The sequence below is a fragment of the Gavia stellata genome, chromosome 10 (genome assembly GCF_030936135.1).
Source record: "Gavia stellata isolate bGavSte3 chromosome 10, bGavSte3.hap2, whole genome shotgun sequence".
In the NCBI taxonomy this organism is placed as follows: Eukaryota; Metazoa; Chordata; class Aves; order Gaviiformes; family Gaviidae; genus Gavia; species Gavia stellata.
The window spans coordinates 22,833,511-22,859,162 of NC_082603.1; the positions used below are offsets into that span (position 1 = coordinate 22,833,511).

Genomic DNA, 25,652 nt, shown 5'->3' on the forward strand with positions numbered 1-25,652 from the left:
CACTAAGTACCTTAGCCTTCTGCATGTCATTTGTCACCAATTTCCCTGCCCGATTCGACAGCAGGCCCACCCTTTGTTGTTTATGTACTTGTAGAATCCTTTCCTGCTGTTCTGCCTGAAGGCTGACGAACTGTCCCATAGCAAATGGCTACTCTAGCTCCTCAAGCCACATGCCCTCTGCTAGACTCACAACGCAGTCCTCACACATTCTGGGCAATAAAGAAAATGCTTTCATTCCAATGGGGGGCAGTTCAGGAGTCGAAGCTGATTTTCCCAGCCTATGCTTTGTGCAGTGGAAGGCAACATACCAAAATGCTATGTTTCATGTTTTGCTCTTTAAAATATTTATACGTTTGTGTATTTCTACTAGTACCTCCAATTTCTGTAATAAATGGGTAATGTTATAGATACAGTAGGGATATAAGAAAAAAAGTACTTGGTGGCTCAAGCACTGTACCAGAAATATGCGCTGACTTTGTAAAAGCTGCCTACATTTTACATTAGGCAAAATAATGAATAAACTTTTCTGATTAGGAAGATGTAAAATAAAATGAGTGGTTTTCCCTGTAAATTTTACTGCAGAAGTCACCTGTATGACTTGGACTTAACCCTTTTCTTCTCATGCAGCATTACAGTATTCCCCCCCACCCATCCCACAAAACAAAAAAAAAAAAACAAGAAAAACCAAGTATTCCACTAGTTGTTACAGATTGCACTTTTAAAGCACAGACTTGCCAGTCTTCTGCATTTCCAGTGTCCTATTTAAACAGCTGATATACACAGTCTTCGTTTTACGAAACTGGAAGATTTCGCCTAAGTACTTCTTTTGATGCTGGAGAAATGTTATCTGGGAAAATTACTTCAAATTCTATAATTAAGTCTCCACGTTGGTCAGGATTTTTGGGAAACGGCAAACCATATCCTATAATTCTTCTTCTCATCCCAGGCTTTACAACTTCATTTACCGTCATGGGTATGGTTCTTCCTTCTATCGTTGGCACATTGATAGAGCTCCCACACAAAGCCTAAAGAAAAATTGTATCATGAGAAAAAGAAATTGGTCAGAACTTTATTCGTACCTACAACTGAATTTGGATTATTTAGGAAAGACTAGCATTCTAAACAGTATTTCCACCGTGCACTACCGAGATGTCAAAATTCAAACACAGTGTTCCTCTCTTAAAAAGGGAAGGCTTCAATTTGTCACTCAATATCACAGAATTTTCTAATATTGCACAATGGCCACTGGAGTGTAAATGAGCTTATATATCCTTCAAAAACCTTTATCAAATAATAAGGTAGTTGAGCACAGAGTAAACTCTTCACTCATACTTCTCTAGAGATGTCCAGCTTCTCAAGTTTCTATTGGAAAATTAGAGTCCTATTCCACCTTTTGTTTGTTCACATTGCACAGGGGTTTACTCTAATACACTATCAACCTATATTATATCAAATTGCAGAACAAAATTTAAGTGTCTATAAGCAGAGGCATATCAAATTTCACAGCCATCTTAGCTGAGCATTTATGATGCTCAAAGAAAAGCAAACAACTATTTTGGTGCACCAGAATTAAAATATCACAGACTTTCTACTGCTTTATCCAACAGTTTCTGTTCATTACTAGGATCTCTGACAATAACATTTTGATTCCTCCAACTTCACCTGATTCAGCACACTTAGCCTATACTTATAATAGCCAATTTACATAACAATGTAATGAGCCTAAATAGGCTTTTATCTGTGAAGGCGCTATACTACCTACATCAACATTAAATATTGTCTTTTCTCCTTCCCTCATCCTATTTTAGGTGCTTCACCTCACTTCAGATGTATTTTTAGTTAAGAATTCTTTATGAAGGAAGCTCATAATGTACACCAAGAGCTTATAATGCAAGCAAGAGTTTATCTACCTAATGCTAATTAAGAAGAAAAAACACAACACGCATGCTCAGCTACATTATCTTTTAAAAGATGACCATGCCAAGGCTTCAGACCCTTAAGAACTCTGCTCTGTCTTTGATTTTTCCTTTTGAAAGGCAATGTGTTTTGACTTGGAACGGAATTTTAAAAAGCTATACCATTTTTCTTGTTATATATAGCTCCTATAACACCTGTTCACAGTAATTTATCCTCATGAAATCAATCTCTATGTACTTTGAAATCACACTGAAATAACTTATGACATAAAAAGGCAGACTTAGACTTTGTTGGCAGTGAAAATATTTAAGACATTTTTACTTTGTCCTACAGAAGTAGCACTCATAACACAGCAGTAAGGAACATACTATATTGGATGTATTTATTAATTGTATTTGTGTTTGTTACTTCAGCCTAATATACATTTAGCTAGAAAGGTAAAGTATGAAGATTTGAGACATATCAACCATTACTCTTACCCTTCCACCTCTATAGTAAACAGCTTGAAATAATACTCCATTTATATCAAAACAGCTAATGCTTCCATTATAAATAAGCTACACTTTGACTTTACAAGAGTGAAACACTATTCGAAATAAAAAAAAAAACCAAAATGTTACTGCTGCCATACAGCTTGTGCAGCATAGCCATTGTACCATACTGTAACAGGTTTAAACATTTAGAGTTCTACCAAGAGAGAAACTTACCTCCCTTAAGCTGATCTTAACAGGATAGATAATATTTGATCCATCTCTTTTGAAGTGAGAGTGAGGTTTATCTTTAATGATAAAAACAATATCAGCTGGAATCGTGTTGGGTGTTTCATCGCCTTCTTTTGGAAAAGTGATTTTGGTGCCTTCTTTCCATCCTCTTTTTATCTCAATAGTAAGAATTTTGTCCTCTGTTCGGACACTTCTACCATCTGGGTTAAGCCTTTTACGTGAAATCCTCATCCTTTTTGTGCAGCCATGATAGATCTCTTCCAGGGACACTTTAAGTTCATGGATTACAGGGGGATCTTGTTTACGACGTAATTGGCTACCAACTGTATTCCTTTCCCTTGGAAAACCATTCATACTAAAACTAGTGAAGGATCCAAATGGATCACCATCCACCTCCATGTCTTCAGCGTCTCTACCACCAGGCATCCTCCTTCCAAAGAAGATCTCAAAAGGATTTGTGCCACCAAAGAAAGCTGCAAAAGTAGCATGAGGGTCACCGTGGAAGGAGTACCGGAAGGTACCACCCTGTCCATCAGGTCCTCCAGCTCCTCCTTTCAGACCTAAATAAGACAAATAAGCAAAGTTAAAAACAAATGGAATATTAGTATGAGCTTTTCTATTGTAGAGTGTAATGATACTAGAACTAATGAATCAACAAGGTCCTTGCAGTAGAGTGAAAGGTCTGCTTTTCAATGAGGACTCGCCCTGAGACTATGCAGTACCAACTAGTAATTCAACAGCTTGAGCAGCAACAAAGTTTCTGATGCTCTAGGATGACTTCTACTTCATAAGTATTCTGACACTGCCAATGTTATTTCATATGATTGAAGCCAGTTATTCAAAGAATTAGCATCTTAAAACAGAAGACAGGACTGCTTGACTTGATCTTTTCTTGTTCTGCAAAGCCTGTTGGGAGTTGCATCCCTCTCCAAGATCACTTCTATGGAAAACTATAAAGTATCATATGCAATATTTTCCATAGTCTCCATAGCTTAGCTTTAACCCAGTGTTAATTAGCTTTACCTCTGTTTTCCTGCAATTTAGTTTGAGTAAAAGGTAATATGCCAATAATCAAGCTGCCATATGCTTCCTTAATGTTCAATTCAGAATCCCAGACTTCTCACAGCTCCTTTTAGAATCATAAAATCGTTTAGGTTGGAAAAGACCTGTAAGATCATCAAGTCCAACCATAAACCTAACCCTGCCAAGTCCACCACTAAACCATGTCCCCAAGCGCCTCATCCACATGTCTTTTAAATGCCTCCAGGGATGGTGACTCAGCCACCTCCCTGGGCAGCCTGTTCCAGTGTCTGACAACCCTTTCAGTGAAGAAGCTTTTCCTAATAACCAATCTAAACCTCCCCAACGCAACTTGCGGCCATTTTCTCTTGTTCCTATGATATAAAATAGGTAAGAAACCTGGGAACTCTTTTCAATCCAGCCACAAATAAAAATAGCTTGGAAATTCCTAATACCTATTTGGGTAGAAAAATCTTGTATATACTGTCACCATCTCTGTGCAAAAAATCAGAATGTTCTCAAATAACTTTGTGCTTTCTCTTCTATCTTCCACAAGGAGAGATCTACATCTCATTTCTTCCTGATAAGATTTCCCTTACAATTCTCACTGGACAGTCCCTTGGACTTCCTGCTCTCTCATTCCGAACCCAGCTAAAATCAATTTTCTTAAATGCCTTTTTCCCCAGTGGGTGATCTCTAAGTATTTCCTCTTAATAGTTAGTGCTCTCCTGCACTGGCCGTTTCAGGATACCATCTCAAACCTTTAAGATGAAAGACAAAGTCTTCTTAAGAGACTTTTACTTCAAAACTTATCATGTCTGGTTATTACATTTTTTTCCCAATCTTACAGCAGCTCAGCACTACAGCTGCTATCCTACTTCCATAGCCATAAAAATGTGAAGGCTTACATTAATGAAGCATGCATTCCCAAAATTTGAAAGAGGTTGGGGTTTTTTTTGGCTCAGTGTTTGTAGACCTTCTACACATAAGCTTAATACTGGTTATCAACAGTAACCAAGACAGACATTTGAACAAGAATGCTTCCCCCATCTCAATACCAGACCATATTAAAAGTACTTAGCAACATGTAGGACATCCTTCTGTCACAGTACTGTTAATGTCAAACAAGCAGATCAGTGGATTCAGTCTGTGATAGTAGGACACCTCCTGGAATAGCTAGCCAAAATTTGCTATTGAAAGTACATCAAGTTCCTGGCTGTAAAAACACTGAGGTTTCCTCCTTCCTCCCACCCCTCACAACTACTAGTTACACTCTCAGAGGCAACTGAAGAGCTTGGAGAACAACTGATACATCAGGAGGTATTTCCAGATTTACCATTCTAAAAATTCATAATATTAAACCAAAGTATGACCCAAATAAATAGAAATTTACATTTTTAACCTCTGTCTTCAAGTATGCAATACTAGGATGTCAAAGACTGCTGCTTTATATGCTTTACTTCAATGTCTTTGGTAAAAGTGACTAAAATGGTATTTTGGGAAAGTAGTTAGGATGAGCTGCAAAAATGCAAATGAAACCAGAGAGTAAATAGGTTTATAATGATATACAGAAAGAAGGCAGGGGGTGGGAAGGAAGAAGTGCAAGAAAGCAAGAGACCAATAGGCAACAAAGGTCTCTGGTATCTACATAAACACTTTTTTCCTAGAATGTTTCAGTAACAGCACTAAAGCTTTGAACACATGCAGTGGAAAAAAAGACAAAAAACCTGCATCCTCTGTAGAAGATGAAGGTCTTCTACATTAATTTATGCAAGTTAACAATTGTATTAAGTCCTACAGGTAACAGGGGACGAAATTTTATCGTGCATTCATAAGAACCCACAATTTTCGCCAAAATACTGCTATTCAAGTGTCCTCCTTTATGTTAGTAAAAAACATGGCCCTGAATGAATGGCAATGAGTGAGTGGACCTACTTGTCACAACGGAAGTAATTATTTCATGTGGAATTTCTGATACCATACATGTAAGGGCAGGGATGTTAATGACTTTCCTCTGTTGCTCAATCATAAGACTGAAAGTCATGTTGGTCAAAAATAAAAAAGTCATCCTCTCCAGATAACCATTTTAGGACAAATATGACATTTCTGAGGCCTCATTCTCTTGGCATGTTATCACTGTTTACAATTAAAGCTAAAAAATTGTTCTGGTATTTCATGACATCAGCCAAATTCTTTCCTCTCCGGGCAAGAAGCCAAGGACAACTACGGACTGGACACCTGGGCTCCTGCTCAGAAGGACTGTCCTGCCTAGATCAAGCAGACTGCCCTTTAGCAAAAATTTAAGAAAAGAATACACCTCTTTTCAACTGCACCTCAAAAAGTGCTAGGGCAAGGGAAGACAGCAGTAAGAGATCCCAGAAAGCTATTTATGGGTCATACAAACTTTCAATTCAGTAACTTTTTGCCTGTCAAGTATTTGGGTTTTTTAAAAAAACATAAAAACGTATTAAAATAAGACATTAAAAGTAGATCAGCATTAAAACTCTGCAGTACATTTTACATACAAAAAGTTGATGAGTCAAACTTCCAAGCAATACAAATACATTGCCTAAAAATCAACACATACAATGTTTTCATGTATCATCTATGTTTATTTTGCTTCACTCAAAGTAATGAAAGTGACTGATCAGAATATAAGCAGAGACATACATACCTTCTTCTCCAAACTGATCATAAATGTCTCTCTTTTTGGGATCACTCAGCACTTCATAAGCTTCTGCAATCTCTTTGAATTTTTCCTCTGCGTGGGGAGATTTATTCTTATCTGGATGCCATTTAAGTGCTTGCTTTCTGTAAGCCTTTTTGATATCCTCTTCAGAAGCCCCTTTTTCAATTCCCAGGATAGAATAATAATCTTTCCCCATCCTGAGTGTTGGAGGAATTCAGATTTTCCTTGCTACAAAGAAAGCAGTGTCCAGTGTCTTAGCAACGTAGAGATGCTAGAGAAGGAAAAATAAAAATAAAATTTGGAATGGAAACAAACAGGAACTGTTACAAATCAACAAATTCTCTGATACATTAAAGAAACACTAGACAGCTTCTCGTTATTTCATTCCTTCCCCCGTTGCTCTTTTATAAATAATTATACACACTGGACAAGCCACAGCCCTCTTTAGAGTCCTCCCATCTACAGTACGTGTCTCCGCTCTTTCTAGAATGACAAATAATACAGGACGTCACTTCCCCGACTGCCCCAGCTGAACAGTCTGCACAGCTTTCACTCTCTCTCACATGCACGCATGCGTGCACGCACACATACACGGAGAAAATTCTGAACTTCTATTTCCTCCCTTCTCAAGCAACTAGAAAGTTTAAATGTTTAATAGTGTGACACAGTGCCTTTCACCACCAGGGCTGAATCCAGTCAGCTCTAAAGACATAACTGCCCCAACAAAAATGCAGTAGCCCATAACAAAAATGCAGTAGCCCATATAAAGTAATTATAGCATTTTTACTTCACAGTTTCTATAGAGACAGCTGTACATACAACTGTTTTCCAAATATATCAACATGGATTTGTACCCTTTCCAGCAAGGACTACAAAGTATTTTACACCCAAATTAACTACAAAGCTTCAGAAAGCGTAACTTCATTTCTTTAAAAATAAAATTAAGCCACCCTCAACCAGAGTTGACCACAGCCATGTACTATTAAGCAGCAACAAATCAAATCTGAGCAAAAAATACCTCTCAGTTTACCACAACTCAACCCACTCAGTTAAAGCAGACCAAAACTGGGTCTTCCCCCCCGCTTCTACACAAGCGGCAATATCAAGACTATTATACAAATATGGCAATGTATCAAGCAAATAGGTTTCATCTGATGAGATATTAATAACAGAAAAATACCTGTTCTTACACATTTGTTTTATAATACATAGTCCAAATTTTACTACTGAAGTATTTCTCATGCTCTGCAGAGGAAACATTATGAACTTTCAGCCTGCAAGATTTCTTTTGGCTCTTGGTTAAAAGCTATAGGTCAAGAAATTATCCTTACTTGTCAGTATGGTGATAAACTTCAAGACTAATTAACATAGCTTGAAAAATACCCCTCCCTGGAATAAAGTATCAAAATATGCCAGTTTTGGTCATATCTAGAAGTTACCCATATGAAGACATCTCTAGGCTCAATTACAACATTACCTGTATGAAGAAGATTAGGCTCAATTGGCTTCCTTCTAACGATAAAGAAGTTTAAGCAAAGCAGCATATAGCAGCCAAGGGACCAAACTCAAGTGGAGAACACTTACCTTCCGATTCAGGGAGCATTATATTTGAAGCTCTTTTCCAGAACCTGCTCTAAAAGGGGGCTGATCAGAAGAGACAGAAAATTTCTCCTTAACCATAGAATACCAGAAAAAGATTTGGGACTTTTTTTTTTTTGGTAAAATGTGTCTCATCCCCCTGTTCCTCACATCATACCAATTCTTTTCCAATTTCTGCACTAGAATTGACCAGATTCCCTCAATGTAGCCAGGATTTGCTTAATTACTTTCTTTTTAAATTCCCCTTGGAATACGGGTGGGAAAGAGGAAGACAGAACAGTACAAAGATGAGATTTCACCACAGTATTTGAGAAAGCAAGAACTTTTGCATATCTGTAGTTGTTATTTCAAATGTAACAGAGGCCAAAGGGTATTGAAAGAAGGAATCAGCTCCCCTTGCTACCAAGTCTCTCAGGACTTACTTGCATTTTTGGAATATTGGGAGCCACAGGGTTACAGACTCAATTATCTTTACAGCCGAAGGAGAAAGTTGTTGCTGAACTGCACATGGAATAAAGCTAGTCTTTTACTAATCACCCTTTCCATCCTTCTTTAAAAAGCGCTGCTTTTGTTAATTTCCTATTAGTATTTCAGATAAATTCTTGTAGACCCATGTCCTAAATTCAGCATTTTCTCTACAATGGAATTCTGAAAGCAGTAGATACAATAGCTTGAAATAAAGCAGGACTCCAGTTGATTTCATGCAAAATATAATACCACTCCCTAAGAAGCTACTTTACTTACACATGTTTTAATGAGCAGTTTTAAGTTTACCACACTTCAGAAATGGTTGCAAATATGACCAATCACCATCCAGAGTTATTGTAACTGCCAGATTTGAACTACAACAGCAAACAAACTTCATCAGTATTGACAGAAGATTTAGAGCAGTCTTAAATTCTCTTGCAAAACTAGCAGTACAAGGAGTTATTATGCTCAGCTGTGCTCCCATGGTATGGTTTGAGCAACCTCTGGTGGGGCCATAATTTACATCACTTGAAGCATTCCATCCAGTGTCTGAGAAGGACCCCGTAATATTTGTGTCACTGCGTATAATAGAATTGTCAGAACACGAATAGCTCAGACTGGTTTCAGGACTGTATTTTTCATTACGTTTTTCAAAACCTCTGGTCAATCAAAGTGGCAGAGGGTGCATATGCTAGTTTAAAAAACAAGGTATAAGAAATTTTCCCTGTCGTGAATATTATAGTAAACACTTACCTCTTCTTTTAAATATCAAAAGAATATGCAAGGACGTGCAATTAGCAAGGCTTAGTGCTCCCCTCCTCCCCCCCATTTTGTAAAACAGTAATTAATTTCCCACGTTTCATTAAAAAACCCAGTAGTCTTAAATCAAAAGTTTCTTCCCCTTGAATGTCAAAACTTTCAGAACAAATTCTGGTAACAACAAAAAAGTCACACTGGGACTTTTGCTGACAATCACACTGAGTAAGTGTTCAGGCATCCCTTCTCTCCCTACAGAGGGGAACATGCTATTCTAGCGTAAGTGCCAAGTTATACCCTAATTAGGTAAGTTATTCCCTAAAAAAATGAAATTACTTAAGATTCTGAGCGAGATGTACAGCAATGACTACATTACTTCTACTTCCTGCCCTGCATGAGATCTTCATGGCAGAATTAATTTACAATCTGGAATCTCATACCTTCTAAGAGTTGATGGGATAACTGGAGCACCTCCTTTCAGAAAGCATATTCCTTCTTTTTTTCCATGCTAAGACCTTCCTTTTATCATATAATCAGAGATCTTTTGGAAATACAAGTAGGCTACAGTTCTTCTCACAGGCTTATTGAGTTTTTTAAATAATTTGTAATAGATTGAGAGATATGACTCTCTTAAAATTAGTGAATACTTTTATTTTTTTAATTAAACACTAGCGTGCACAAGATGAACATCTAGTCATTGTGCTGATGATCGTTTGGGTACATCTGATCACACAAGCACTTCTTCAGACAATGAAATCCATCTGTTAAGTGTGTAAGTTTTTACATCTTCCAATCTTCTAGTATTAGAGCAGTTTCAAGGACAGATAACAAATCACAGCTGCTAGATTTTTAGAACTCTGAATATCTATTTTTGCAATTCTTTATTGTTCATTTTGTTATTTTATCCCACATTCCTCTTCAGAGTTATTAACAAAAGAAAAGGAAGGAAAATCCTTTATGTACTCTCCATAACAAGGACTTCTGGCATTGCAGTTCCTTCAAATAAGCACAGATAAACAGAAAACAAAACAGCTTTTCAAACAAACCCTACATATTTAGTTTTACTGCTATAATCTTATCTTCCCTGTTACCATATACACCTAGAAGTATTTAAAAAAACTCTTCTAGACTGTGAAAAGATTCTGCTTCCAACTTGGTAGAGAGGCCTTACAGAGAGATCTGGATAGGCTAGAGAGGTGGGCAATCATGAGCCGTATGAAATTTAACAAGAGCAAGTGCTGGATTCTCCACCTGTGACAGGGTAATCCTGGTTATACGTACAAACTGGGGGCCGAGAGGCTGGAGAGCAGCCCCATGGAAAGAGATCTGGGGGTTTGGGTTGATGGCAAGTTGAATATGAGTCAACAGTTTGCCCTGGTAGCCAAAAGGGCCAACCGTGTCCTGGGATGCATCAAGCACAGCATAGCCAGCCAGTCAAGGGAGGCGACTGTCCCACTCTACACTGCCCTGGTGCAGCCCCACCTTGAATAGTCTGTGCAGTTTTGGGTGCCTCAATATAAGAAGGACATCAAATTATTAGAGTGTGTCCAGAGGAGGGCGACCAAGATGGTGAAAGGCCTTGAGGGCAAGACTTACGAGGAGTGGCTGAGGTCACTTGGTTTGTTCAGCCTGGAGAAGGCTGCCGAGAGGTGACCTCATCGCAGTCTACAACGTCATCAAGGTGGGCAGCGGAGGGGGAGGTGCCGATCTCCTCTCTCTGGTGATCAGCAATAGGACAGGAGAGAATGGAATGAAGCTGCATCAGGGAAAGTTCAGACTGGACATGAGGAAAAGGTTCTTCACTGAGAGGGTGGTCGGTTGCTGGAACGGGCTCCCCAGGGACATGGTCACAGCTCCAAGCTTGTTGGAGTTGAACAAGCATCTGGATGATGCTCTTAGTAATACAGTTTAGTTTTAGGTAGTTCTGCGAGGAGCACGGAGTTGGATCCTTATGGATCAATGATCCTTATGGGTCCCTTCCAATTCAAGATACTCTATAATTCCATGATTCTATGTATGAATAAGATTTTTATTTTTTGTTTAAATGCCTGAATAAGCCCACTCTTATCTACAGAGGATTTTCTATGTTCTTTGATCAAAAACAAGAAAATGACATTCACTTTTGTAATACAAGACTTCCTTTTTTAATGTAAAAATGTTTATGAAATATACAATAGAAAGCTGAAAATTGTTCCTTCAACAGTTCACCTTCAGTTCTGAGACTGAGTTTGACTACTCATATTCAGCATTCCACTTGAGTTAGTATTTCAGTGAAATAATTGTTGCTTTAAAATATCTTTCCCATTATTCTCTCTGAACAACCATAGTTAACTCACATACATATAGACAAACGCTACACATGATAACTTTGGCAGAACAGTGGGAGCAAGGTCATACCACTTCCAGGTCTTAGAATAGTTGCATTGATAATATTAACTTCGAATTAATTGCTTTCTTTAAAAAATGCTTCATAAGAACAACTGAAATAAATTAAGATACAGCCAAGGAAATATTCACAGTAATAGTTACACTGAACTCAAGTTCTAGAGTAATCATAAATTAGCACCAGTATAAGGTTATTTTAAGGAAAAGCTTCTAAGCAGAACAGTGTCATCATTCCCTGAAGTACATGACGTTGAATAAAAATGCTCATTATTTCCTTTAAATTAAGCTATTTCTTATGCATTCCTCACCTATTAAACCTCAGAAACAAAACTGAAAAAGACAGGACTAGATCACAGAACAAGTTAAAGAGCAAACAAAACCACAAAGGCAAATTCCGGACAGATCACAACTATAAATATACATGTGCACGTAAATGTCAAGGCAGAGGAGCCAAATCCCTCCCCGAAAAAGCTCTTTCACAACTAAGTTATCATAATATTTGCAAATCCACATTAATGAATAGAATAAATTGACATTTGTCTACAATGGTTCGAAGAAAGCACATCCATATACAGTAGTAAAATTTCCTAGAAGATCATCCATTATTTTCCCAGAGGAAAAAAAAAATTGACAATGACTTTTCTCCCCACCATCTTTAACTGTAGGTAGCTGTTAACTGAGCTGCATTTATACTTTTGGACTGTGAATAAGACCTGAAAGGAGGTTGTAGCGAGGTGGGTGCTGGTCTCTTCTCCCATATGACAAGTGATAGGAACAAAAGGAAATGGCCTCAAGTTGCGTCGGGGAGGTTTAGATTGGTTATTAGGAAAAGCTTCTTCACTGAAAGGGTTGTCAGACACTGGAACAGGCTGCCCAGGGAGGTGGTTGAGTCACCATCCCTGGAGGCATTTAAAAGACATGTGGATGAGGCGCTTGGGGACATGGTTTAGTGGTGGACTTGGCAGGGTTAGGTTTATGGTTGGACTTGATGATCTTACAGGTCTTTTCCAACCTAAACGATTCTATGATTCTATGCAAACCCCATTAATTAATTCATTAAATAGAGTTTCACTACAGAAATACTCAGTAGCTGGCCTCATATACAGAAATAAATCTTGGAGTTTACAACAGAAGCAACAAATAGTTGAAATTTTTTTATATATCTAACAGAAAATGCAAAGTGAAACCTGCAGAGCATAACAGTTCTTTCTAACCAGTCAGTGGCCCTAAAATAAAAGCTTCATTTAGTCACACACTTCATACCCAAGTGACTACCTAAATTTATCAAATTTTTACTTCAGTTCTCTGCAGAAACATGCTGCTACTGTTATGGAAGTAAAAAGTTTACTGTACATAAGGATTCTGGGGGTGATTTTACATCTAAATAAATACTCATACAAGAAAGTGAAATAACACATAAAAACTTCAAAAAATTAATAGAATTATAAAGTTACAATAGACAGTGACATTAACTTTGTTAAACAGCATACTTGAGTAACTGGACACACTTATTTTATACTTTCATACTGCATACATTGTGTCTTTGAGACTTGTCAAAGATTCAAATTGAAATACACCCCGAAGTATTTACCAGTTTGTGTACTAAATACATCATGATTTCTTTCCTGAGGCACATGCAACAGTGCAATTTAATGCAATTCTCTGACAATTGACACTTACATTAAAAAGACTTGTTGACTTCTGATTTCCTCACAGATTAAAAAGGAAGAAATGTAATGGGATAGGTATAGTCATGCTCTACAAAAATATCTGGCTTCCATTAGAGATATATCTAAGTCACTGTGCAACAGTACTTCATAGGACACGTCTACTATACTTTCTGTATTTAAAAGTCGATAGTATTGTCTGGAAAGGTCTGGTCTGATTATTTCTGGTTCAAGAAGAGATATTAAATGAAATTGCAGGATATAAAGTTATCCAAGACAATTAAATTCATTATATTCAAGTTATACCAGCCCTAGCATCAACAAAAATATTTTCTATTTTGGCAGTATCTGCTTCAAAATAATGTTTGTATATTACTGGAATATACATGAAGTTATGCTCCTGCCAACAGGCCAAAGGACATGTTTTTAAGGTCTTCTGTGGGAAAGCTTACTTTAAATATACATTCCAGAGTCGACATGAATTTACAGCTCAAGTTCAAATGTTAAATCTCAAAACACACACTGCTATCATCCAGAGATACACTGTTACACCACTTCTGAACTTTCAAAATTAATTTTTAAGCCTGTGATTCATGCAGCCTTCAATTTTATTTGGAAAAATCTACATGACAAGACAGCAGGTACTGTTAGCAATTTTTTTTTCTAAATTAGTTGTATTTTTCTTGTTACTTTTGTAACAATAGACCAGCAGCTAGTAATGCTATGCACAATTGAAAATGTCCATCATATTTTCACATTAAAACTTACTATTCTTTACTATATATTAAGTTCTAGGGCTGGATTCTTCTCTTCAGAAAATTATTATTCCCACTATACATATTATGACCTACGTAGAAGTACATACAATACTAGAAAAACAAAAAAGAAAATAAACTGATTTAAATCTCAAGTAGATTTTATATTATACATGGTTACAACTACCTTCAAAAATATGACTAGGTCACTAGTCACACATGCACACTGATCCTTCATCACAACATACCAAACTTATGTCATTAACATAAAGAATTGCTTTCTCATTCCTGATTCCAGTCTACTTAGTCACAATCTCTACTATAGCTAAAGAACAAAAATACACTTGGAAGAGTTTTCCAAATTTAACTTTCCACCCCTGAGAGGGAAATAACATCTTCTTGCAAATAGGCAAAGTTCTTAGGACTCAACTACGATGTATTGCATTGATGAAAACACAACTAACTCCACCTTACTTCACAATAGTGTGATTAACTACTTCAGTCAAGTACTTAGACTGCACTTAGAAAAATAAAAGGAAACATCCAAAGTATGGTCACTCAAAGTATTGTCATCTACAGATTAAGGTCTCCCTCTTCTGAAAGAATACAGATTCCACAAATGCTTTTCAATTCCTTATTTGGATTCAGTGTCCATTTCAATTCCCACCTACACAAATTTCTGTAAAAGGCCTCTTCTTCAAAGCAAGTTGATTGGTCAACCAGGAAAAATGCCAATCATGCAAAAAACATTTAACAGGTTCCCTCACATTACTGACTACGCCTATTTGCCACTCTCACTATTACAAACTTCAAGTAGTTAACATTGTTGCCATACATGCTTTTGTAAACATCTATATTAAAAAAGTGTTCTGTGTTCATATGGAGAAATATCTTCCCACTGTTGTTACCAAAAAAATCAAATTCGTAAGAAAGCTGAAGTTCTGTTTCCTCCAAGAAAATGTTCTGTTTTGACAAGTTCTGCACAATTTACTATTAAGTTATCAGTTTGGGGCAAAGAAAGCAGAGAAATACAGTAGTCAAAGTTCTTCCTTTCAATTTTACATATAATAAGCCTGGATTTTTATCCCAACTACTTTTGGCTCTGACTGCTATCACTCAGGAATTTATCCAAGACTCAAGGAATTCTGTCCTGAAACAGTCCATATGCAAATGAAGTGAGTTAGACTTAATCATGCATTTATCACGCCGTACCAGTCAGGTTTCTCCCATGCCAACCTTCCCATGTTGGTTATATAACAAGTAAAGATGTTTAAGGCTTCGTACTTGTTCACTGTTTCCCTCCAACACTAGTTGCTTTTTATTTGATTGTATTAACATTGAGGTTTTATAGGCTTTCTGGTAATTGTTTTAAGAAACAACATACTCCTGCAATACAAGTCTTTCAGATTCTCAAGTGCTAACATACTCAGACCCTGAATATGTTTTCAATATTGTCATATAGGAGTATTTTATTGGTTATACATACACTTTATACATATGCCACAGGCTTCCATGTTACACTTTTCTCAGCATCAACAGCATACCACATAACAAAACAGATATTGCTTACAAAAGGTGAAAGAAGTACTGATTAATTCTGATTCGTGTCAAAAAGAATACAAGATTGATTGATAGCCAGGAAAAAAAGGCAAATGAAGTGTTAGGAGTTACTAGGAAAGGAATAGAGAACAAAATAGAAAACATTATTGTATTATATGAACAGTACAGTACCAATAGTACATCAACACTGTAACACTGTGCAGTTCTGTTCCTCTCAACTCCCTAAAACCAAGTATAGTTTTTTTTAAATGTTCAGAGAAGGACCATAAAAGATGATCAAAGATACGAAAATTCTTCCACATGAGAAACAACTGAGGACGCCTGAGTTCTTCAGTCTGTAAAAAAGACAGAAAGAAGTCACAGAGGTCTACAAATGATGGAGAAAGGAGGAAGAGACATGAACTGTTGATAGTTTACTCCCATCTAAGCCAGAGCCAATACGTGAAACTAGCAGAAGCCAGTTTCAACAATAAAATTAAGAAGTTCTACAAGTGATAGAATTCCCTGCCAAAGGACACTGGAAACTCAAAAATGGTTTCAGTGGCACACTGAAAAAATACCATAGAAGAGATCCACTGCAAGTTTCTTGACAGAGAAGCCAGAGCAGGAATTCCCTGAGCTGCAAATATTTGGAAGCTAGGAAGGTGGAAAAGAGGACCAAGTGTTTGCTTTATTCCATCTTTCCCTGAAGCATCTACTTATGACCATTTTTGAAAGCAAATTACTGGGCTAAACAAACCACTTAGCAGACAACCAGTTCACCATTCTCTAGATGACCACCCTCATCAGATTCATGAAAATCTCAATATAATGCAATTCAGCCACTTCTATGTTCTAAAGAATGAAAGCTTTTAACACAGAAGCTTAAAATGTGAGCATTGGCACTATGTAATCAACCCCAGTGACAGACAAATGCTGTCCAAATGTATGGGTTCAGCCAAGTGCTAGAAGTCTGCTCCAGCTAACATATTAGAAGAAAAGTGTTTGGGTGCTCTTTATTCTAGCATGCTTCCTTGTCATATAAGTGGAGTATTGTTTTGTGTATGTTTTCAAGAAAACATTCAACTCATTAGTACTGCCAAGGAGGGTTGGTGGGGGCTTTTTAAGTTTGGGTTTTTGGGGGGTTGTTGTTTTGGTTTTTTGGGGTTTGGTTTTTGTTTTTTTTTTTGTTTTTTAATGTACATACACTAGAGGCACATTACCTAAAACTGACTTGAAATTACAATCCAGGGTACCATTTGCAACCTTGCTGCCTCTTCTTTCTCTCCTGCCATCTCTCCATCTGTTCCTGTGAAACAGAGTACCAGTTGCCTGTAGGCTCTCAGACAATTCACACAGACAAAAAAAAAAAACCTGAAAATATGTGTAGACCTCTACCCTCATTTTCCTACCTGCAGATCTGTTTATTATACAAACCTTGGAAAATAAGCAATTAATATTAAGCATATCTCTATTGTTTTCCATCTAAGTGAAATAAAGTGGGGTGTTGCTTACAATAAACACACTTTTTTAAAACAGGTATTTAGTAATACTTGTAAAGATGTTTTTAATATTCCTGATTTCAGTAAAAGTGAGGCTTCATTTGACACTAACACTGAATGGATTCAGCCCCACTCTTGCAGCACAGAAGGGGCAGCAATCTCCCTACAAGTACAGCGACAGGAGAGCCAGCTCATAAGCTACTCCTTCTGCAGTCCAGCATTCTCCACCCCATGGACCAGGGCCAGCTGGCACAAACCAAAGTAACATTTGCTCTGGGCTAGCTGAGACTGGACACAAGGCCAGCCAGCTCAGACCCTGGGAAGCGTAATTGGCTCCCTACCAGTTCTTCCACCAAATGAATCCTGGTGTAGGAGAACTCCTGTGACCTAATAGTAGTGCTATGTACTGATTAACAGGAAAAGGACAATGGAAAAATAGTGCTAGTTTCCACAATAACCCTTGCTGACTTTCCTTCAAGAAACTGGAATGGAAAATCATTTTTTAAAAGGCATTTTAAATGCATTTATTTCAATATCCTACATAAAGTTAGTTATCACAATTACCTTATGACCCTGGAAACATTAAATGAAACAGTCTGCCCATCCTAATATATATTTCAGTAGAAGTAGCATACAACAGCTCCTCTTTTAGCCTTTCACCTGTAGAAACGGGAGGGTATCCACCACCTGTAACAATTTACTGGTGTTTACCTTAATTATGGTAGCAATTCCTTCATTCACAGTAAAGAAATCCTAAGGAGTTTCTTCCACCACACAATGTAATTAACAACCTGTTGTCTCAGCAAAGAGGCAGTATCAGAGAATTCAGGGCACTTACAGAATAAAGATACTCCTTACAGGTTAGCTCTTGCTAAAAATCTCTGGGAAGTTGGCACTGGCATGACTCAGATGTGACCTGATCTGAACCTGATGTCTTTCTATCCAGTGGTTCTCAGCCTATCACTTAAGTATTTGGATTAATTCTATTTAAACACACCCCCCACCCCCCACCGGTTTGGAACATTCATTAGTGGAACATAACACATTATAGAAATATTTTCCTAACAGTGAAAATACTCTACAGCTTTATACTGAAGACCGATAGGCTCATCTAGAGTTGTACCACTACTTCAGTCTTGCTCCATAATTACGGAACAGATAGATGTCATGTCTGCAAGTCATTTTTTCTTCTTGCAAAAGCATTGGATTTTTTTCTGGCACAGTTAAAAAGCTATCAGTAAACAGAACACCTGAGAGGAAAAAAAACCTGAATAAACATGACACTGATCATTGTTACGGGTCACACGGCAAAGGGGGAAGGGTAGGTGGAAGATGCCTGCACAATTCCTATACACACTCTACTTGGTTACTTTTTTTCCTGTAATAATGACAGAAATTAATAGTTTCCAGTGGAAAATAAACTATTTTCTCAGTCTTGATGAAGAGAGGAACTGCAAAACAAATAAATCCACTTGGAAAAGCAACTCAGCTACATTGTATTAATTGCTGTTATACTCAAACAAGATGAGGGTTATTAATTCATTACCAAATAAGGAACTGCACACATTTTTGCTGTGGACATGTGATCACACTGTTCTTACATAAGCAAAAGGAGATGGTCACACTAGATGCTTTTTCCAGAGTGCGCTCATGAAAATCCCACCCAGCTGCTCTGATTCACACAGCTAGTTTTACATGCAAGGCTGAAAACATGCACTGAACTCTTGTATAAAGACAGGAATTTGATAAGGAGATGCAAGAACAACTCTGTTTAATCTGAAAGGAGAACATATGTCAGCACACCTAAACTCACTTGATTTCAGTTCAAACAATAAGAATGTATTTGTTCACCTGCAGAAGACAGAAATACAGGCAGCCCATTTTATTTATCAGAATCTGCTGTAATAGAAGTCAAAACACTTGCTCATTAGTCTTTCAAATGTTTCAACCACATCCCACAGCTTAAATCAGATTTATTAGTCGTTTTTCTTCCCCCTTAGTCAACCTAGAAGAGTTTTCACAGAATCACTATGGTTTTGGGAAAAGATGGAAGGGGGGAGTTTGATAGACCTACGCTGCAGTTAATCTCTTAAATGACTTTATTCCTCAAGATTAAATGGTGTGAGGTAAAGAAGGTACAATATGGAAAGATGAACAATGAAGCAGAAAAATGTCTAGGTGTTCTAAAGCAATGTTTTAAAGTTATAGCAAATTGCAGCATCTATTCTATCAGGCTATAGAAGGTCTACAGTTTCGTGAAAATTTTCCCTCAAACTCCTAATAGAAGTTCAAACTTTGCATTGTAGCACGTCCTAGAAAGACATTTCCCTGTAGAAAGTGATGTATTTTTTTTTAACATTTTCCCTGTCCCTTCTGAGAAAATGCAGTAGAAAGAATAGTGATGAATTAGAAGACACCTGCAAATAAAATTTATCATTTCCGTGACTATTTAATGAAAACATTACACAGAATCAGTTCACTCATAGGACATAACCCTAACAGACAACAACCTGTACAAAGGAAGTAGAAGATCTCCTCTTTATATTCTCTGCAAAAAAATACCAATCCATAGTCAAAAGGTTTACAGGTGTATGGTTTTTTGTTTGTTTAAGCTAAACTTATGGAACCTCCTGTCTTCTTGCTCTTCAGATCAAGTCATATCATGACATCCACACCACTGATTTTTTTTTTTGACTGATATCTGAGATTAACCCAGCAACATTCATTCCTTTCCTAGTCTATGCAGCGTTGTTATTGAGGGCTCATGTTTAAATACAACTGGACTTTTGACGATGACACCAAGATACTTTTAACACCAATAGATACTGAAGTGGCAGTTAGACTACAGCCTTCTCTAAGCTGCCTCCGGATACTGATTTATTAAAGAAAAAAAAATATCCTTACACATTCACAAACTTCACTGCAAACATTTATTATTCCCAAAACATGCATGTAACCCTTACAATAAAGTTTAAGAGGATTTTCAGGTTAGATAAGCTTGTCATAATCATGGTTTTATGGACTGAAGGGATTAGTCATGTAGAGCTTCCAAAGCATCTCTTACATTTTTCCTTCCTCACCTTCAGAAAATATTTACCTTTGCATGCTACGTTTGTTTTTTTTTCAATTGACTCTGTGATATATGCACAATCTGGTTAAAAATAAGGTGGTCTGACTCACAAATTAACAAATAAAGAGGTTAGCTGTAATTAAACAGTATCAGAAAGAATACTACTAGGGACCAGGCCTATGTAATAGGAAAGTACACCAATTCCTTTAAAGTAATCAAGCTTTTCCTACTTTGAGAATTCTGAACATTACTGCCTTAATTCAACAAAATACATGTTTATACACTTACAAGAGGACTTGAATGCACATTCTTCAGTGCTCTGCTGATAGAGGAATACAGTAGACAATTCTGTCCCCTACAGATAGTATTTCAATAATTGTTTGTTCTCCCTTTAAAAGTCCCTCAGTCCCCATCTCTGCCCTTCTTAACCCCCATTCGTATGCAACTCCTATGCCTAGCTCCATCGACCAATTTATTTCAAACAAAGCCTTTCACACTTTTTCTCCCCCATCTGGGATGAGTTTTGCAGATGCTAACAGCAAACAAATTATCTGGGCTCTCAAAATTTTCCTTCCCATGACATCTATACAAAAACATCGAACCCCCTTGAACAAGTAGGAAGCTGAAGACTGATGACCACATTCTCATGCTGACTAATATTATCCAGCTGACTTTTTGCGCTACATTCATGCTATATGGTGATCCACTGTCTCACTGCATACTTCAGTCATAATTAAGGAAGAAGTGCATGTTCTAACAGGATTTATCCTTCTGTATTTGTGACACACCTAATGCAATGGTGGCCCAATGCAATTTGATAGCCTTCTGTAAGCTAGCAAAAATTTCAGAGGCTAGGTCATGTTAGTCTTATACTGCTCAACTGTCTTCAAGCCCAGAATCAAATTTGCTGGTAGACCTCAACAGAAAACTTGGGGCAAGGAGCCCTTCTTAAGTTTTACTATTAAATTTCCTTACAGCAGCTTCAACCCACTTCTAGCTTTAAATCAAATACATATGAAATAAGATTCACAAGAGTAGAATGTGCAAGACAAGTGCTCTAAAGAATCTACAATATTTACACAGCTTTTCTTCAAATACTTAAGATAGTAAAACATTTTTGCTAAGAAAAGCAGCATAACTAAATATAAGCCAAAACCCCTGAAGATTTGGGAATTTTGAAGTTTACTATAGAAAAGTTGGTACACAGGGAGCCAGATACGGGCTTAGGGAGCAAATTCACTCTTGCCCTTCCCCCAGAAGCCAAGAGGAAAACTGCGTTACTATCACTGAGTGAAGGCAGATGTGGCAGCAGCTACAGCAGAGCAGGCTGCCCTTCCTCTTCAACACTCCCATCCCCTCCAACAAATACTTTTTCCTACCCACTCCAATTCCTCAGTAGCAAGCCATGCCTCTGCATTTGTTTGGAATGAAGCATAATATGAATATTTGCTGACTACGAAGACACAGCTGGCCATCACTGGGATCATCCTGGGTAGGTGAATTCTGCACAGTAATCTTACTATTTCAGCGCTAAAAACTGTTCCCCTTGACTCTCATCTCTCTCAAAAGAGAACTTAATTATGAGCATTGTAGAGATTTTGTAGACAGTTTAAATTATGCTTTAATATTACCATTTTTCCACCAATACATTCTCTTTCAGATCCAAATTGTGGATCTGAAATTTGTAATTACTGCTTCGGTGCACGTGTAGTAAATGCAAAAGCCCATGACAGATCAAGTTGTTTGGATATAAAGCACATGCTGATCTTCTCTCAGTAGTTACTTAAGGCAGTTTTATCTACTGATAATGTTGCAGATCCTGGACACCTTTGCAAATGCAGGAGCACCAGCTGACATTTAGGATCTGAATCAGTTGATCTAAATCTCCCAAAGCGATGAAATCATCAGAGACCAATTGGAAATTTCCCCATACCAGCAATGACTTGCAGAAGGCATAGCAGCCAGATGTAAAGCTATCACAATGGTTATCCTTCCCTTATAGAGACTGTAATCGCTTTTCCTATATAAGTGTTTAGTGTACTGAGGCAAAGCTAAACTAAACACAATATCTGGAGAGTTGCAGAGGCAATTTTATAAGAAATGTAATCCTTTAGTTTATCACCCTGTGAGAGGTCTCCTTACCTGTACTAGCAAACCACTTCTTTCAGGACTGCCTTACCCTTTGGTCTGGTCACCACAGAACAAAGTTGAAATCAGTTGTTGAAGGGGAAAAAAAACCCCAAACAACCCAACAATAGAACAGAACTCAATTCAGGCATGCACTGAACTTATGCAGAGGATCTGAGCCAGTTCCACACTTTTACATCTATGCTTTTGCAACACCTGAAACTAGCTAATTTAGAAACACCCCGAGTACCTTTTGGTAGAAGTAAGAATTCGTTCGTACACACAACATTTGATTTTAAAAAAAAATTAAAAATGCTTTGTTTGTCACGTTTGGTTTTTTTTCCAGAACTCTCCACTACAGAAGTCTGTGACAATCCACACTACACATAAAAAGTTTTCTGACTTGTCAGAATTTTCATTTGAATGAGCTGTTTCTCAGTAATTACATCTACCAGAACGTGCTAGTAGTTGTTGTTTTCAGTAATTGTCAGACTACAGCCTAAAGACCATGAGTTGTCATTATGTAATAAGTTTAGTTAAAGAAAACACCTTCCTCCAATCTCCAAAAGAAATACTGAAAGACATTTTGAAACTCCATATTCTCTGTTACCTCTTATATTGTCTACTATCCAACTATTAAAATTCTGAAAGATAAGCGGTAGATTTCTCTACTATACATCCTTTAGGAAGAATACGTTTCTGTAGAACTGAGGCTTATTTTACACAGCAAAACAAAAGTTCTCTTGCTCTAGCAGCACAGTGCAAATATTTGTTTACCAATCTACTACATTTAATGTCTTAGAAGGCAGATTTGCGAAAACAGGCAATGAGTAACTTTTGCAAGTGAGAAAGCAGAATAACCTCGCACATGCTGCTGTAACAAGTCAGCAAAGCATTTGAAAGAATATTGCAGTTAGAACAGTTAAGGGGTTGCATCTTCACCCCACTCCATTAAGAGATTAAGGAGAAGGAATTAATCCCATAGGGATAATTTTTTCAACAGAAGCATCATTTAATAAAAGGAAATGGAGATAGAGTGCTTAAGAGACATGGGCTTCTAAAAGATAGGTTCTAAGTGCCACCATGGGAAAAACAGATAGAAGCAACTCTTAACTGTTGATAAAGGTCATCAGAATAACTTAGGAACAGTGAAAATAAGGGCATAACATTTATACAGTATACAATATTTAAGATCTCACTCCTCTAATTTGCTAAATTTCATATTCTAACTAGGTGAAAGGCCTACAAAATACAGTGACTCCAAGAATTTGAAAGATTGAGGAATCATATATATATTTTCACACACACATTATATATCTGTCAAACGAAGCATCACCTCAAACAGTAGTAAAAAGCTGATAAAAATTCCAAAATTAACATTCCTTTATCATTAGTTGTTTATGAATGCAACTAGAATGCCTGCAGTACCAGACAAGAGTGTTTTCATTAGCCCAAGACATTATAACTGCTTAAAAATATCGTCAGTGTTATATAGCTACTGGCTTGTCTCACAGAACTTAACAAAGAATCATTAACCCATTTCGTAACAAGAAAGGGCAAAATACATAGACGCTCCACATACTCTAATAAGTGAAGAGCCATAAAAGACATAGCCAGTAGCCAGTATTAGCTAATGCATCACAGTCAACTACTATTGCTCAACTTATTTGCATAGCATGGCTGGTATACATAGCCAAATTCTCAATAACAAAGGAAATGAAAAAATAGTTTAAATTCAAATTATTGCTTAGGAATAGCAAACAATCAAGCATGAAAATAAAAGTTCCCACTTTCCAAACCTATTTTTGCTTCCCCCCCCCGCCTCCCCCAGTTAACACAGTTACATTAATGGAAAGCACATGCTAATTCTTCTGAATAGGCTTTTTCAGCAGAAGTATCTCAGCAGCAAGTTTCACCTAGCTCTAATTTTACACTGTAATCTGCCTAAAAGCATGTAGGAATTTTCCATTTTGTGGTATATATTAATCTCAAAACCCTTCTGAGCTATAGTACATCAAAAGTTTTATAGAAGGAAAAAAATCTAGCACATGTTTCAGCTTCCTTTGGTGGACTCATCTGGACTGGAGATGCAGGATAATCTGACCTCAGCAGCAGCACTGTGTCTTAAATTCTACTAAAATGATCCCATTTATTAACAGCCAGAACTGAAGGGACCAACGAGAAAACAGGAACACCTTAAGGCAGCATGGAACTACAAGGCTAGCCAGAAGAGAAGACAGCAAAACATATTTTCTTACATGACGCAACAGAGTTGCTCCCTCCCTGCATATAGCCCAAAACTAGGCAAAGTCCAAAACCAGCAGTTCCTTAATTAAAAGTACAGACAACAGAGAAACACAGACTCGTTTAGGTTGGAAGAGACCTCCCACACCTCAGTTTAAAAGTACATATGTTGAAAAATGTGAAGCCTTTACAACACCGTCATCCATAGTCAGCATGACAGTTCACCCCCACCAGGTCACAGGACCTAAACAGGGCCCAGATTAAAGCATTACTAGCTCCACTTTTTCATTAAAGCTTCTGCTTGCGCAGCCAGGAAAAAATCCCCCAAATTTTAAGAACTGTGCGACAGCAGTGATCATTTTCCACTGAGAAATAAACAATCATGGACACTGCAGGAGGAGGCAAGTGAAGCTCCCTGAAAGGTGAAAGGCAAAAGCCTACCCGTTTCGCGAGGCGGTGGCACAGCCAAAAAGCCGTTCAAAACAAGCGACGGGCCGTGCCTGAAGGGACAGGACGGGCAGAGAGCCGCCAGGAGCGCGGCGGAAGGGACAGGCCGGCGCCCCGCCTTACCGCCCCGGGCGCAAGCTCTGCCCCCTCGGCTCAACGGCTCTGCCTCTCCGCGGGGCTGGGGAAGAAGCCCGACGAGGCGCCCCTCCAGCCACCGTAAAGCCTGCACTACTAGACACCAAGGTTTCTCCGTCAGAAACAGAGCTTGTATTATTTTCCATAGCTGTCTCGCGTCACACGGCGGGCACACTGACAGCACCAGGCGACCCCACAACGCGAGGCACCGCGGCACGACATTACGAAAAGCCCCTCCACGGGGCACCGCCGCGCTAAGGCGGGAAAAAGTCTCCTCCCCTCAGGGCTCGGGACAGCACAGCTGCTACCCCCACCGCACGGTCCTCAGCCAGCCCGGGAACCAGGCGGGAAGGAACAGAACCACCAGAACGCCAAACGCCTCCCCAGGCGCAGTCTAACGCAGGCAGGCGGCCAAGCCGCAGCACTGCCAGTTGCCCTCGGGCCCCCTCCCATTACCTCCCTCACGCACTCACCCAGCTAACGCCGCCTCAGACGCCCCTCTGGCCAACCTTGCTCCCGGCAGCCTCCGCGCCTCAGGCGCAGTTCCCACTCGCGCACCCACGGCTCGAAAACAAATCACGCGACATTTCCGCTGCGCTGCGCTGCATTG

At 38.2% G+C, this 25,652-nt stretch overlaps 1 protein-coding gene across 1 annotated transcript; it reads right to left on the minus strand.

Moving 5' to 3' along the window:
• Positions 1 to 690: 690 nt before the first annotated feature.
• Positions 691 to 25,555, minus strand: DNAJB4 (DnaJ heat shock protein family (Hsp40) member B4). Its single transcript, XM_059821975.1, has 4 exons — positions 25,516 to 25,555; positions 6,334 to 6,619; positions 2,625 to 3,199; positions 691 to 1,025 (listed from the first exon to the last, which is right to left on the minus strand). The coding sequence occupies exons 2-4, from the start codon at positions 6,542 to 6,544 to the stop codon at positions 792 to 794; spliced, it is 1,020 nt and encodes a 339-aa protein (XP_059677958.1). The 5' UTR covers positions 6,545 to 6,619; positions 25,516 to 25,555; the 3' UTR covers positions 691 to 791.
• Between the last annotated feature and the right edge of the window lie 97 nt (positions 25,556 to 25,652).